Source organism: Simochromis diagramma, unplaced genomic scaffold, assembly GCF_900408965.1.
Source record: "Simochromis diagramma unplaced genomic scaffold, fSimDia1.1 OVJJ01000816.1, whole genome shotgun sequence".
In the NCBI taxonomy this organism is placed as follows: domain Eukaryota; kingdom Metazoa; phylum Chordata; class Actinopteri; order Cichliformes; family Cichlidae; genus Simochromis; species Simochromis diagramma.
Genome location: NW_024386908.1, coordinates 17,786,981 through 17,803,719, shown reverse-complemented (window position 1 = coordinate 17,803,719; position 16,739 = coordinate 17,786,981). Strand labels below are relative to the sequence as shown.

The 16,739-nt window shown below is 38.8% G+C and overlaps 1 protein-coding gene across 13 annotated transcripts in view; it reads right to left on the bottom strand.

Annotated features, from left to right (window-relative positions):
* abcc9 (ATP-binding cassette, sub-family C (CFTR/MRP), member 9) overlaps positions 1-16,739 on the bottom strand; it is an 82,793-nt gene that overhangs the window by 39,246 nt on the left and 26,808 nt on the right. For all 13 annotated transcript variants that reach the window (XR_005696390.1, XR_005696392.1, XR_005696391.1 and 10 more), the window contains 9 exons: positions 12,783-12,947; positions 9,721-9,876; positions 9,498-9,632; positions 9,223-9,385; positions 8,068-8,108; positions 7,793-7,935; positions 7,406-7,514; positions 6,105-6,212; positions 2,919-2,991 (listed from right to left, as the gene is read on the bottom strand). Coding sequence is in view for 10 of the 13 variants with exons in the window: in XM_040035804.1 (XP_039891738.1) it covers positions 2,919-2,991; positions 6,105-6,212; positions 7,406-7,514; positions 7,793-7,935; positions 8,068-8,108; positions 9,223-9,385; positions 9,498-9,632; positions 9,721-9,876; positions 12,783-12,947 (1,093 nt within the window). In the remaining 3 variants the exon portion in view is untranslated. The remainder of the gene's footprint in view (positions 1-2,918; positions 2,992-6,104; positions 6,213-7,405; positions 7,515-7,792; positions 7,936-8,067; positions 8,109-9,222; positions 9,386-9,497; positions 9,633-9,720; positions 9,877-12,782; positions 12,948-16,739) is intronic.

Below are 16,739 nucleotides of genomic sequence, written 5' to 3'. Positions count from 1 at the left end.
GTAATGAACTAAAAAAAACCTTTACTGCTTCCATGGCAGTTAAGAGGGTAAGTATGAGCCAGGTTTAGCTAATGAAAAGTAGATGTTGTGATAGTTTGCTGGTGCGTGTTAACACAATGCCAAAATCTTCCCAGGAGGGGACATCTCAGAAAATTCAAACTATGCAATACTCAGAGAAATTTTCAAAAAATCAAAGACCTACATTTCAAACTCTGCAGGCCTTAGTTAAAATTCATGACAAAACAATCAGCCAAATACTGAAGAGATGGTGGTTTGGAATGGTTGCAATGTTACATCTGAACAAACAATCTGGAGATGTTTGGACATAATGCACAGCACCACAGCATGTCAGCACATACACTTCATACCAGCACCTTGCACTTACTGAGTCAACCATGAAATCTTCTGTATGCAAAAGTATTGTAGAGTCAAATGTGAGGCCATGTGTCCGACAGCTAAAGTTCGCACCAATGAAAGTCACCCTGACTGAAATCCTACCCTACAAGCTTTTGAATCATGCAGTGTACTTAGTACTTCGTTTTTCAGATGACTGCATAGAGTTATGTGAAAGCTTCATTTTTCCACGATTGCAGACGATGAAGTGTAACACCTGTTTTAAAAACAAGTTGGGAGGCTGTGGAAAATCTAAATGACAACAATGATTTTCAAATCTCACAGATGTTATTCACAACTGAGCATAGAAAACAAATTGAGTTTAGACTGAGAAAATGTACGATCGATGGCAGCAAGAAGTCTGGAACTGATTCTCAGATTAAGATTCATACGTTTGACGATTACATTTTTCAGATGAAAGATTTTTAATTTGGGGGTAGTTGTATAAAAGGGGGGTGGGCGTGACCTGAACCCAAACCTAACCTTGCCTTTAACTCTAGCTAAATTTATCTGGTGGATGCTACTTTATTACAGCGTAAGGCACACTGTAACCTTTTAATATTTAAATATTCATGATTCTGTAAGAAGACTATATGTCATAAGATGTTTCAATAACTTGAAAATTGTATGTTAATGAGAATCTGAGGCATTAAATGTGGAGGGCAGGTTAACCATTTAGAAACCCCGCTACTTACTGACATCAACAATACACCCCGCTCATAATCTCTCAGATAACAATCAAGGTAATCTATAAATATGATTACAAGAAACTTTCAGACAAAACCAGTCAAACTAAGCTTAAAAGGAGCTCAGATCTACTATTAGTTTAATATTCCTTATCCCCTAAATGCAAGCAGCCACTGTGAGCTGAAAGTCTGTAATGACTCTAAAACAAACTGAAAAACGCACAAACATAACACTCCAGTTACTCCGAACAACATTACACCAGCACTTGGCAGGACAACAAATCCTGGTTGTCTTAGTAGTAGCATGACTGGGATGGCAAGCAAGTCACTTCCCGAGGGAAACTGCGTGTGTGTCTGTCTGTGTGCGTGTAAGACATACTGTAAAGTCCATCTGTTAACAGCTTCATCAACATGGTCTCCTGACACTCAGTGTTTCAGTTACAGGAGTGCAGAATTACCGCAGCTCTCGGTGTAACAGCAGCGTCATGTATACTAAAACAGTGTTTGTCACACTGAAACAGTAAAGAAGAAAGACAAGCTCAAAACTTACTGTGATCTTAAATCTCAAAAACTAGATTTTAAAACAAGAAGAGAAACGTTACAGCGAACAGAGCCACCATAAGAAAGTGAAAGGCAGCAGATGTATTAAAATACGCAATGATATGAGTGAGAAGATCCTTCCCTGTGGATGTATGCTTCTAAATTTAAAGCACTTGGCAGAGTCAGTATCTGGCTGTGATTGCATGTATTTATTTAAACACTGATACTGCTTTAATACGCAAAGCAGCGTTTAATGTTATAAAGTTCTTAACAAATTTTAGACCACCACCGAATATAAGGTTTGTGACAAAACTAACCTAAATTTACAGTTTCTCTAATGGTTAATCCACCAGTGTGCACAAACTCTTTAATCAAAATTATATTTTTAATGGTAAAATAGGTCATGTTGTTCATTTTTTTCATATTTACAGTTTTAATTTTTTTAAAGCAAAAAAGTTTGTCACATTTTTTAAAAAATGAATAAATGTAATAATAATTTTTTTTTCCTTCTTAAACTAACCTGAACAGAAAAATTAATTTCATCGGTGAAATGGTATGCCAGCTTAAATATGGGTATAAAAACATAAATTCAGTATTATTTGTCTAACACATAACAACATAATGTTTACCTATAGATTTCTAAAATATTTGTGTTTTCCTGTTTACATGACAGGTGGTCTAATACATTTGTTAAGCACCGTATACCATATAAAATCAAGTGTTTTTATATAGCAAATTCTAAAAGAACTGGGTCTGACAAATATCCACATTACAAAACATTAAAGAGAAAATATGATACACATCAACTATGAATATGTAACCAAAATATTAGTAAAATAAAAGAAAGTAAAAATCAAATGCTAAAATATTAAGGCAACATTATGCTTGTAGCCTATAAAGTGACATATAAAATAAAACAGGTCCCAAAAACAGAACTTTGAGGTACACCAAATCTAACTGTTGAAGAACAAACCTCAAATGTCACGACATCTAAGAGAATTAAAAGAAAGGAAGAGTATGAGGAGAAGAATCAGCAAGGTTAGGTTCAGGACAGAAATGATTAGGTTTGATGTATCATATATAACATATGTCAAACCCTTTTTATTTCCACAAGCTTTCACTTAATAGCTGTATAGGTTTACACTCTTAAGGCATTGTAAACCTCTTGTGTTTTGAGCACATTGCGTTTACATATAATGAAATATATGCAACATAAATAAAATTTCCATTGCCACATACTAGAGTTTCTCCTTATACAAACCTGAACTTTAAAGTATTCTACCGGTCGTCTAGTCTTACCTGTTGGGATCCGGATGTTGATGTCCGACAGTGTCAACAGGTTATTTCCCCAGGTGAAGGATCCACCCGTGACCTACACAGAGACATTTAAAAAAAAAATCAGAAGGTAACAAAAGGGTTATACAACTAAAGTGCGCTAAAGAGCTTTTTTTCCCAGCACATGACTCTCAGTAAATTCCCATTATGCAACATGAATACGTGCTGTTTTCTTGTTACGTGTGAACCCATTGGAGCAAAGGACATGACCCACTTTACGCCCCGACCCAGAGTTTAAGAAATGCTAACAGCAAGTGCATTGCAGCGAACACTGCTGAGATAACACACACACTGGGCTCGTGGCATGAGGGACACCAAACCAAATGTCATCCTGTGACGCATTTCACATCAAGTTCACTTCGGTGATTGCTGACAAATAAAAATCTGTTACACAAGAGGGACAGGTGCTACAGCTCTGTTTTGTCAGTGCAAGATGTGTGAAGGCCTGATCCACTCACACTTCAGTAGGAGATTACGGTCAGTGTCATCGATGCAGCCAAAAAATCACAGGTTTGCATTAAAAGGCCTGACAGGCTATATAATATACAGTATGTATTCATGGTTTCCGATAAGTTCACCATCCAAACAAGTTGTTCTTTGGTTCTACGACACATGTTTTACAGCCTGTGTATTAAATCTGAAAGACTGAAGCTAAATATAACAAAATGTGGTCAATTTACATTTTTATTGGACCAAATGTAAATTTCTAACCTAAAGTCTAATGACTTTAATGGTAGTGTTATGGCCTAGTGGAAAATCCATTAAAGACCTCCCTTTAAAGACAAGCTTTTAGACATTAACCAAAAATGAATGAATGACAATTACTTCCATTTCCAGTTGCATAATCAGTTACCCCCAGTAAGCATAGCTGGATGAGTCTTATGAAAAGGAATTTACTTTATTTTCCATTACTGACTCAAAAAAGGTCAACACAAGAAAGAACAGAAGGATTCAGCTTCCTCGGCTTGGTTAGAAATCACCTTTGATGACATGGAAACAATGAAAATCAGTCAGCTGATTGAAAAACATATGTTCACTGGAAATTTAGACTGAAGAGGGATGGGATAAAGGATCATGACCCTCCGCTCATTGCTTCTTCACGACGTGGCATTAAAGCAAGATCAAATGGAAGAAATCTTAAATTTAAGCTCTACTATCAATGAAATTTCTTTTTGAAAGCTTCATTATTTGTGTCCAGAAACCCGCCGATCAGCACGTAGCAGACTTGTGTATCTAATCCCTCGTCTACATCCCTTCATGTATGGAGTTTGTTTACATTCCTCCCATCTGTTGCATTTATTTATTTTTATTATTTTATGCCGGGACACCCCCTGAAACTTTCTTCAAAGCTTCCTTTTCCCGATGACCCGATCCCAAAGGAATCAAGAATATAAGAGCATCATAAGATGATGAAAGATCTCTTTTAAAAGATTATAGCACCAAAAATAAAGATTACAATATTTAGGCATTGTTTTACACTGAGTGACTAAGAAACAAATACACCTCAATTGAGCAGGCTGTTCATGCATGACCATCAAAACACACATGGGAAATCTCAGATTTATGTCCATGCTCCTGAGCAAAAGTAAACAACCAAGATTACAAAAAGCAGGATGAGGTATATAAAAATGGAAAGCAAGTTAAGATACTATCAACAATTTGACAAGGGAGGAAGGAGAAAGGACAGGGAGAGGAGATGTGCAAAAAGGGGAGTGAAAATAAAAAGATGAGATTTTGCTGAGAGTAGATAAATGTAGTCAAAATATTTAATAGAAAATGTGCAGCTACAGGAAATGGGCCTGATGATATGTAAATATGACAATGAACAAAACAAAAGACTGACAGATAAGAAATATAAAAACCAAGATGAACCCTGGTGTATTTCTCTGCAGCTTTCTCAAGCCTGTGAAGCCGAGTTAAACCTTTTATGAACCTGATTTAAAGCCTGTATGATGAAGACAAAAGCTTCTATTTCCTCTATTCTCAGAATTTTAAGGGAACTACACTAACATTAATGCTATATCTGCATTGTGTCTGGATTTTCCTGGATCTGGATCTCCACACAGAAACCCTTCTGTGTGGAGTTTGGATGGCCGGTTGGTTGGCGATGTTTAACATAAGCATCCACCAAAATACATATCTGATAGAAAAAGGAAAAGCAAAGGCCTCCTTTAAATGGCCATAACCTTGTATATGTGGGTGTGTGTAATGCATAACAAACAAGTTTTACACTGATAAGTCAACAAGGTCTGTGTCAAGCATGGAAAAGCTACCGCTCTAATTGGGGGTCTGCCATCTGGGGAATAGCATCACTCCACAGGGATGGGACAGGAAGAGGAGTCTTCACAGAGGGGCTGAGAAAACCTTGGACACATCCACAAGGCCCTTTAAGGGACAGCAAATTCTCATGTGAATCCTGCACTTCCTGAGAGGAGTGAGAGTATGTGCACACACGCATGTCGCATGTATGATTGCAGGCAAAAATCCATGGACGCATAAACAATAAAGATATGAAACAGCTGCTCATAAAAGTGAGATAAGTGGCAGCAACAGCACGCAGCCCTTCTGTGCTTATCCATCTGGTGCTTTTTCTCGAAAACGTGCTTTTATTGTGTCTGCTGTCCACTCTCCAGGTGTGTTTGTCAGGGAAATCCTGCACCTGCCTTGAACAGGCAGCCGATAACGCGGCTGAATGAGTTTCCTCTCTCTTTATTCCCATCAAAACAGGAACCTTTCCTCTGCATCTAAGCATAACCATCCTCAAAAGACTATTTACCTTTAAGAGGGAACTGTCTGTCTGGACAACTGAGTTCATTGCACCTAAATGTGTTGCTCATAACCCCCACTCTTAGTGTCACATGCTGAAAACCCTCCAAGACACCAGTGGGTTAGATATCAAGACAAAGGTTTCTGCTCCAATACTAATGATGTCTTTCCAGTCCCATCATCTACTTTCTTTATCCTACATCTACAGCTCTGGAAAGTCAGAGGTGTCCATTACTACAAATTAAAAAGCTGCCAAAAAAACAAAAAGTTCATTGATAAATGGGTAGACGTGGGTCCATGTGTTGCACTTTACATGTGATCATAGCCTCTATCTAACCTACACCCCTGTAAACATTCCCCTAACACATAAACTTTGAGCCTGACCTTTACAGCCACATCCTCTGTCTCCGAGGGTCTCATCTGTCGCCTGGTTGGCTGCTCATAGTTGTCCATTTGGTAGCGCATTGGCTGCTTCCTGTTGATGGCTTTGGTCTTGAGAGGGACAACCGAAAGAAAAAGGGAGAGACGGGAGTGAGCGTTTGAAAATAAACATAAGACTTTTCTGCATCTGCTGTACTTCCTCTGGAAGCAGAAAACGTTGCCCCAATGGACTCAGTCTCCATTATTATTATATGATCCAGATACAAAAACAAAGTTCATCAATGTTTCTGAATCGCACGTGAAGTTCCACAACTAAAATCTCCACACAAAAGTAAAAGTATTAACACGTTCATCAAGAAGATGTAGTCAGGCTACAATATGTGAGTGTACTCCAAGTACCAGGATGCTGTATCCATAAAAGTCACACTTTTCACTCTCAAAGATCTCCATATTGGCTACATAACCCAGGATTATGGACCAGCTAGAAAAGGGCATGTAATTGATGTCATTAGAGATACTAGGAAGCAGGTAACAGTCAATTTCTGTGGGTCAAGCTTTAGTTGTCAGGCAAATGCCCTCACATCTGACTCTAGAATATTTTGGTGTGCAGAGGAGATCATGATGTACTCAGTGACTGCAAGGTGCCCAGGTGCTGTGGTTAGAAAACAATACCAAATCATAATCTCTCCACCATCGTGCAGACAGTTGGTATGAGGCGTTTGTGCTGACATGCTACGTTTATGGCCAAATATCTCCACTTTGGTCTTACATTTAGTAAACACCCCATGACTGCTGCTTAGTTTCCACACATAAGAAGTTTAGTTGCTAAAGAATGTCTAAAAAATGTGTTTTCAACATTAAGTAGAGGCGATAAAATGATAATGAAGATGAAAACAAAATCCGGTATTACTGTTACGGGGTTTTATTTTCTATGTTGTCTAATTTTAGCTGATTTTGAGTGAGAATAAAATGAGTCGAAAAAATATGTCATAAATGGGTATGCTGTTTTTTTAAATTTCCTGTTACAATCTTATCTGAAAACCATTACAGCTCTAATGAATCATGTGAGTCACTCAGCTTTGTGGTCTGACTGTCCATTTGAACACAAACAGTGATAATCCCACTGCAGAGCAGACACTAAGCAACCAAAGACTCAGACAGCCACACGATTAGGCCTGCATTTCACTGAGTGGTAAAATGTTCAAATACCCCAAACAGGCTCAGAGGTGTAGCAGTCAAAAATACAAACTGTTACTTTTGCACTTTTCCTTGGTCTTTTTTATTGATCTGGTATCGTAACTCACCATCCCCATGGGTTTCTTTCCAGCTTCGAAGGAAACAGATATGTCACCATTTCTCCAGCTGTCGTCTCCAATTTCATCACTCTGTAGAAACTCACCAAGCTTCTGAACACTGTAAGAACACACACACACATACACACACACACACACACACACAGCCCATTAACAGTGACACTGTGATGATTCCAATACCGGTAATCTCTCAGGAGTTTAGAGTTTCTCGTCACTGTTGTTGGGTTTCCTTGACGTTCCTTTAATTAGATTTGCCGCTGAAGCCATGTCCAGTTTGTACTCCATGTTTAGTCATGTCCACATCCCCTCTCCTTCAGTCAAAGCATCCCAACCAGCTGTCCACAACCTTTTACAATACAAATAAATCTAAACACTCACCTAACCAGAGCCTTCACAGCAAATCTGACAACAGTGGAAAGCAGGAAGAGCGGGGTGACCAGGATGTGAAACAGTGACAGAGCTGCAAAGGCCTGAGAAGGACTGGGGCCTCCTTTATTGAGGATGTGATACGTCACAAATGTCTGCAAAAAAACAACAAAAGACAAGTTTAACATCTCTTCCTTATGCTGTTGAATTATAGCTTAAGAAATAAGCAAGTAGAACATTTAAAGCAGAGTCAAATTCTTTTACAGGTTGTAATAAAACTGACTTACGGCTAGAACCGCAGCAATGGGAATAGCAGCATTCATGAAAACTGCACAAAAAAAAGGAACAGGTTTTATTGGTAGGATAGTAACTTAGCTGATTTAGGTAACAATACAAGCTTTATAACATACTTTAAGTCCCTTTTTAAAAATGTATTTTTGAACAACAAATGTTGCATTGTTTTAACCATTATTCAAAAACAGCACTTATGAATGTGGGCTAGACAAGAGCCTTCTCTATAATCAAATACTGTATAACAGTAACAATTATTCAGTTTCATTTATATCACAAAAAGAGGTTCCTGAGGCCCTTTATATTGTGTAAAGACCCTACAATAATACAGAGAAACTCTTTGGGGGTGAGGGTGGGAGACAGGACACTGTGGAAGAGTTTAATAATAGCTAATAATTAAATGCAAAATTTTGTGTAAACACATCGTGAGCAAAAAAGGGGAATGAAAAAAAAAACACTCAGTGCAGAATTAATAAATGGATGAACTAGTTTTTCAGCATCACTCTGAGACAGGATATTTCCAATTTTTAGGATATTGTGTAAATTTAAGAAATCAGTGTTTCATATTAAGTGTTACATATGTTTAATATGCACACTGTAGGACATATCCTGGTCAAAGATGACTCCAAGATTCCTCAGTGTTACTGGAGGCCAAGGTAATGCCATCCAGAGTAAGCATCTGGTTAGACACCATGTTTGTGAGATTTTTAGGGCCGAGTACAATAACCTCAGTTTTATCTGAATTTAGAAAAAGAGGTCATCCAGGTTTTAATATCTTTAAGCCACTACTGCAGTTTAACTAATTGGTGTGTGTTATCTGGCTTCATGGATAGATAAAGCTGGATACCATCTGCATAGCAGTGAAAATGTATGCTATTGCTTTGAAGGATACTGCCTAAGGGAAGAATGTATAAATTAAATATAATCACCTGAAAACCAAGTGCAGTAATTAATGCTGTAATTTAACTGTTTGTTAAGTTGTACTGTGGAAATAATTTCCTAGAAAAATGATTTATGCAAACCATCGCTGAATATATGTGTGGTGTTTCAAACAAGATTCATTCTGTACATGCCAAACAAATTCCATTTCTGCTGGTCTGCAGACATTCTGCTCACATACTTAAAACTCCTGCTACTGATTTTCATCTTACTGGACATGGATGTGTAGAAGGCGAAGGTCCTGAGGCTGGTGAGCTCTTTGCCTCTGGTCTCCTCCACACTGTCACAGAAGATGTTCTCCCAGGCGTACAGCTTCAACAACTTTATGCCCTTTAGGATCTCAGTGGTCTTTTTAACACGATCTGTACTGTGTTCCTGAAATAGCAAATAAGACATTCAAAGAAGATTTTTGTTCAGAATTACACAGGAAATTTTGTTTTCTAAACTGAGAAAACATTTATTTTATATTTCTAAATATATTCTTTACCAGTGTGATTTTCTGCGTGTCTGCCAGCTTTGTAGCTATAAGGTACTGGACCGGAGCCAGCAGAACTATGACAGCCGCTCCTACCAAGGCACTCGAGCCCATAAAATGACGGAGCAGAATTATTCCCATCACAATCTGCAAAGAAACAAAAAGACCTGACTTGAAAAACTACTGATAGGAGTAAAACATATCCAAATATGTTTAAGAATATGGCTTATCTTACCTGCACGGGCATGGCCCACAGGTTGGGGCAGAGGAAGAGGAACCACATGAGTTGGTTGGTTTCTATAGCAACCAGGTTGTTGATCTGCCCCAACGTCATCTCCCCCATTGACATGTTGGAGGTGGACAGGCGCAGGATTTTGTTGTAGATCATTGCCTAGACAAGACAGATAACAAGACAGATGAAGGAAAGTTTAAGATGATGGATAGATAGACATATTAGTTCATCTATAATGCCAACCTTTTGAAGGCAGCCACCTTGTTTTAAAAGGTCACTGAACATTTGCAAGCTGCTGTGGAACCCACCTGACCCACCTGATGTCTGTGTTTATTGAGTGTGGGGTCCCACACTGGTCCCAGAACCAAATCACAAAAGAAATTAATCCAGATGGTAATACCAACCTTTTTTTGACTGAAATAGTTGAGTCAGGGCCAGCACTTTGAACTGGGACATTCTATCTGGTTCCTCAATAAACAATGGTTAGATGTTTAGTAGGGGTGCAACGATTATTCGTTATCGAATATTGAACCGTCGATACGTGCTTTCGGTCGGTAAGATATGTACGAAAAATTACAACTTTGTAATTTATTTTATTCAATTTCCTGACGGATGCGTCTTGTGTGAGCGCCTTATGAAATCTGTGTTCGAACTACTCGCCTAGGTGCACTGTCGAGCGCAGATCCACTGAGCGCTCAACACAGGGACAGATGGTCAGAAGGAAAGAGCGCCAGGGAAAGCTAGGCAAGACAGAAGTGAAGCTCTACTTGCAAAACATTCAGATCTGGCGTTTGGATTATTTGGTTTTCATGTGACGTATGACCTGAAGGTAAGCGAGTCATGGACTAAAGTAAAACATAAGTGATGTGCCATGCAATTGCTCAATTACAGTGGTTAGTGAACTAGTGTGTTAGCGCAGTTAGCTCGTTAACATGTTTGCCGTCTAGCCCCATGCACGGAGCGATCGGCGGTAGCTCGTTAACGGAGATTTGCCGTGTTGTGGCGTTAAGGTCATTTCAACGAGATTAACCTGAAAGCACTAGTGGGAACACAACAAATATGACTGCACATTTACGCCGACATCATCCTAGTGCAAAGACAAGTGGAAGCAGACAAAAAAAAGCAAGCATGCTACTAACTTTAGCCGAGTCATTTAGACAGCTGTTAGCACATGATTCTCCTTATGCTGCTGAGAATATAGCCCAGAAGAAGCGGATAGTATAGCTTTTATTTTGGAAAGAGCCGTTTCTCTGTAATAAACTCTCTTTTCCAAAGATGAGTGATTCCTCAATCAGATACAGGGCTTGCAATATCGCTAGCCCGACATCCCGGAGCTAGCGATTTTTTCAGTCGGGCTACCAAAATCTATCTCTTCCCTGCCCGTCGGGCTATTGTAGGAAAAATATATGTCAATGCTTTTGCATTCTTTCAGAAATGTAGCTGGGTAATTATGTCATTGGCATCGGTGAGCCACTGTCAATATGTGACATATTGAAGTCGCGTTTGAATTTGCGCTTGTTTTTTTGCTTTCACTTTGCAATCGTGTGAACTGTGTATAGAGAGCGACAGCACTGATCTGTGAGTGATGATAATTTGTGCACCAATTCCTCTGACATCGTCTTATTAATCGTTAGCTTACTATGCAAACATGACAAGTGAAATCTCCCGCAGCAAGCTTAAACATATGAGAGGTTGATCACGCAGAGAATCGCTGAGCTTATGTGAGTGAGCGTGTAAAAGCATTTCAGTTCTGCTGAGCCAAATAAGACAGGTCAGGGTGAAGAAGTGACAGCCAAAGAAAAGCTTACCACAAAACGGAGAAGTTATGACAAATCAGACTATAAGGCAAAAAGAAAGTGCAGCTTTATGGTTTCATGGACAAAAGAATTTCTGTGGCTGCAATATGATGAGCTAAATAACCAGGGCTGCACATAAGTGGTCCGCAGGTGCGCATTCGCTGTCAAAATAAAAAACACGCACAAGGGTTAGGGTTAAATTTAAAAACTGTACTTTTGAGTTAAAATATATATTTATAATTTTAATAAATGACAAATTAAAAATGCATGAACATTTTTTTTGTATCGAAAAAATATCGAACCGTGACACCAAAGTATCGAACCGAACCGAACCGTGAATTTTGTGTATCGTTGCACCCCTAATGTTTAGTACCTATCTTAGAGTTTAAGTGAAATAAAATATTGTCTGCCGTCTGCTGCTGAGCTGACTCCAGCTCATGGCACAGTGGTTTTCATGAATATATTCATTACTAGCAGTGTTATTCTGGGTTTTAATGGAGAGCCAGACACTCTATATCCCATTAATGGAATCTATATATTTATAACTGCCATAACTGAATTATGCAGAAATGCCTACTAAATATTTGGATAACATCTAATTACATTAACCATGGGAGTTTTTACCACTACCACTTATCAGTAATTTTAGCTTATTGAAAGCAACTTTGTTGTTTCTTCCGCTGTGCACAAGCCTGTCTTTATAAAGACTAAATGCCAAAAATACATGTGAAAAGAAATACCTATAACATAGCACGTTCTTTTAGAATTTAGCATTTTAAATACATTTGTAAAAAAAAAAACCTGTTTTAGCTTTAAGTTTTAATAGGTTAATGGACAGTGTCAGCACTATGTAGAATGCCAAAGACTTTATCCCACTGAGGGACTCCTACTATAAATAAACCCATCACTTACATAACTGAATTAAATAGAAATGCTAACTAAATGCTTTCACATCATTGATTCACATCAGCCCTGGAAATTTTTAACCCTCCTCCATGTTTCTGTTCAACACTGACTGCCAGCTGAAATCTACTGGACTGTTGTTACACTTCAGAACAGGTGTCCAATGAAACCTCTATGTGGCTATTAAGCTGGCGCTTACATCAGCAATTAAAAGAGCCTGGTGTCACATGAGGTGACAGATAATGGCTGTGTGAGCTGATAAAACTCTGAAGCATCATAGAAATCATTCACGATGAGCTTTCCAAAGTGACACCCGAGTGTTGAAACACCTGTCCGAATTTTCATTTTCCACGATGCTTCACTCACCAGCAGAGCTCCCCGCATGTTAATGCCTGTTTCAATGGTGACATAGTACGAGGCCTGAAGGAAGGTTCTCTGCAGGATTAAAGCCAAGAAGAGAAGAACAGCCAGGATGGAGCTGTTCTGCAGCAGGTCATAGGAAGACATATGGTAGTTCTCGAAATGGGTGACCTACAAACACAAGCAGACAACAGGTACAAAAATAAGATTCTTCTTTGTAATCTGATCAGAGGTCAAACTGATTTCTCATTCGATGACAGTCTGTTGTCTGTTCCACAAACCATAGTAGCTGGTGGATTAACAAGAGCATATCCTATTTCAATCACAAACCAAAATTTGCTAAAAAATATGTGAAAATATTCTCTCAGATACAGATGTTTTTCAATTCAACCTTGGACGGATATTTACGGAAGAGGATTAGGGCCACTGGAAAAAAAAAGGAAAGAATTCTGACTTTAAAGTCAGAATTCTGAGAAAAAAGTCAGAATTCTGAGATTAAAGTCAGAATTGTTTTTTTTTTCCAGTGGCCCTAATCCTCTTCCGTAGATATTCTAGACATTCATCAGTAACAATGTAAATAAGTGTGTTTCAAAAATACATTCTTTATCATTCAGTGTAAATAAAAAATATCAAGATGCAACTGCAGAACATTTTCAGTTTAATAGTAATAAAATTATTACTATTAATATAATGATTATGAAATTATCTAGATGATCAGCTAAAGAGTATTTCTAGGACTTATTGAGAATCTTCTGTAAAATCTGATGTTAAGATTCTACTTCATTTTTCTTTCATTTAATCAGTTTTCACTCTGCAGCAGCAGTGGTAAAAATAAGACGTTGAATTGGAACAGGATTGGGGTCTTTCTCTCATAAGCAGTGTCATCTTTACTGTCCTGGGATCGCAAGTCCCAAAAGTGAAAGTCAGAAACAGATTTATTGTCTCTTGTGCTATGGATTGGCTCTTAGCTCTGCATGTCGAAACAGAGAAGGGGATGAATTTTTATATTTTTATATCCCCACTGGGGCTAAAAATTATTTAGCTGAGGGAGGGACATGCAGACAAGAAGTGGGGAAATCCCCCCCAAATTACACCGTAGTGGCTAAAACCATTTACATATAGTCTATGGGCTTTGTGGGAAAATAGATGATTGTCGAAGTCTCTGGAGCTCTTAAAAAGGAAGGAACGCTTGCTATTTTAGCAAAGTCTGAAACATCGATGCAAAGTCCATCAGTGTTCATTTAGGTTGAGCTCTGGAGAGTGTCGAGACTAAACCATGATTCATTTTCATGAAACCACTCATGGATAGAGCCTCTGTCACCTGGAGAGGAACTACTCCCATTTACGTAATCATAGGATAAAGGCGATCACTCAGAATCACTTTCTATTGATTTGCAGTGACCTCCAACTCTAAGGGGATAATAAGATGAAAGTAAATTATGATCCAGACTGATTGTTATCCCTCAGCTGGTAACCAAGCAAATGATGGCTGTGCCATTCATGGTGATTCTCAGTGCTTTGTCCATGAGCCCCATGTAGCCAGGGTTTTAAACCAGAAAGCATGGTTGGCATTTTCAAATACAGCAATTTTATACAATATTTATATTTGTGGCAAAAAAAAGACAGAATATTTTATTCTAATATTTTATTATTTAGTTTCTACATTTCTGAATTCGTTTAAACAAATACACATTAGAATTTTATCCATGTATCCCATTTCTAGCGCAGTAAAAAACAAAAAAATGTTTATACACTGATAAATCAATCTGGATTGAAAAAATTACACATGAATTGTTGCTTCAAAAATCCCAGAGTGACGCTCAGCAGTCCCTCTGTGTACGTTAAACTGAGGCAGAGAGTGTGAGGTGAGTGGGGAATTTTCCATGTCACTCAGAAATGCAGCCATGCTCTGCTCTCTATCTCGATTGCCCATTATACCCACTTTAACCAGCAGGCACAGACCTGACAACAGCTTAACATCTACTATACCAGCATCCAGCCAAGTGGACTGTGTGAAAATACGCTGCCATTACAAAAGCATCTGTTCTGCCTCTCCTACAAGCCCTGACTGCTTTATGACCTTTGGAGAGGTTGGCATGGATTTAAGAGGAGTTGATGCCTATGATCACTTCTGCTGGTGTATATTTGGTTGCCAGAAATGCTGTCTGTGACCAGTCTGCTTGATCTCTGTCTGCTCTGCCCTTTTTATTGTAGGGAGATATTTATATTGTTTTGTTGTGTACGAGCTGCAGGTTTGGTCGAGCTAATTATGAGTCATGCTGGTCTATGCTAAGATATCAGACAGGAAGCCAGATATAGGGAGTGCAGAATTATTAGGCAAGTTGTATTTTTGAGGAATAATTTTATTATTGAACAACAACCATGTTCTCAATGAACCCAAAAAACTCATTAATATCAAAGCTGAATGTTTTTGGAAGTAGTTTTTAGTTTGTTTTTAGTTTTAGCTATTTTAGGGGGATATCTGTGTGTGCAGGTGACTATTACTGTGCATAATTATTAGGCAACTTAACAAAAAACAAATATATACCCATTTCAATTATTTATTTTTACCAGTGAAACCAATATAACATCTCCACATTCACAAATATACATTTCTGACATTCAAAAACAAAACAAAAACAAATCAGCGACCAATATAGCCACCTTTCTTTGCAAGGACACTCAAAAGCCTGCCATCCATGGATTCTGTCAGTGTTTTGATCTGTTCACCATCAACATTGCGTGCAGCAGCAACCACAGCCTCCCAGACACTGTTCAGAGAGGTGTACTGTTTTCCCTCCTTGTAAATCTCACATTTGATGATGGACCACAGGTTCTCAATGGGGTTCAGATCAGGTGAACAAGGAGGCCATGTCATTAGTTTTTCTTCTTTTATACCCTTTCTTGCCAGCCACGCTGTGGAGTACTTGGACGCGTGTGATGGAGCATTGTCCTGCATGAAAATCATGTTTTTCTTGAAGGATGCAGACTTCTTCCTGTACCACTGCTTGAAGAAGGTGTCTTCCAGAAACTGGCAGTAGGACTGGGAGTTGAGCTTGACTCCATCCTCAACCCGAAAAGGCCCCACAAGCTCATCTTTGATGATACCAGCCCAAACCAGTACTCCACCTCCACCTTGCTGGCGTCTGAGTCGGACTGGAGCTCTCTGCCCTTTACCAATCCAGCCACGGGCCCATCCATCTGGCCCATCAAGACTCACTCTCATTTCATCAGTCCAGAAAACCTTAGAAAAATCAGTCTTGAGATATTTCTTGGCCCAGTCTTGACGTTTCAGCTTGTGTGTCTTCAGTTCAGTGGTGGTCGTCTTTCAGCCTTTCTTACCTTGGCAATGTCTCTGAGTATTGCACACTTTGTGCTTTTGGGCACTCCAGTGATGTTGCAGCTCTGAAATATGGCCAAACTGGTGGCAAGTGGCATCTTGGCAGCTGCACGCTTGACTTTTCTCAGTTCATGGGCAGTTATTTTGCGCCTTGGTTTTTCCACACACTTCTTGCGACCCTGTTGACTATTTTGAATGAAACGCTTGATTGTTCGATGATCACGCTTCAGAAGCTTTGCAATTTTGAGACTGCTGCATCCCTCTGCAAGATATCTCACTATTTTTGACTTTTCTGAGCCTGTCAAGTCCTTCTTTTGACCCATTTTGCCAAAGGAAAAGACGTTGCCTAATAATTATGCACACCTGATATAGGGTGTTGATGTCATTAGACCACACCCCTTCTCATTACAGAGATGCACATCACCTAATATGCTTAATTGGTAGTAGGCTTTCGAGCCTATACAGCTTGGAGTAAGACAACATGCATGAAGAGGATGATGTGGACAAAATACTCATTTGCCTAATAATTCTGCACTCCCTGTATAATGTTACTATGCATCCAAATGGATTAGCTTAATTTTTTTAAAGCCATTTTAAGAACAATTTTTGGTTTACTTGAATTA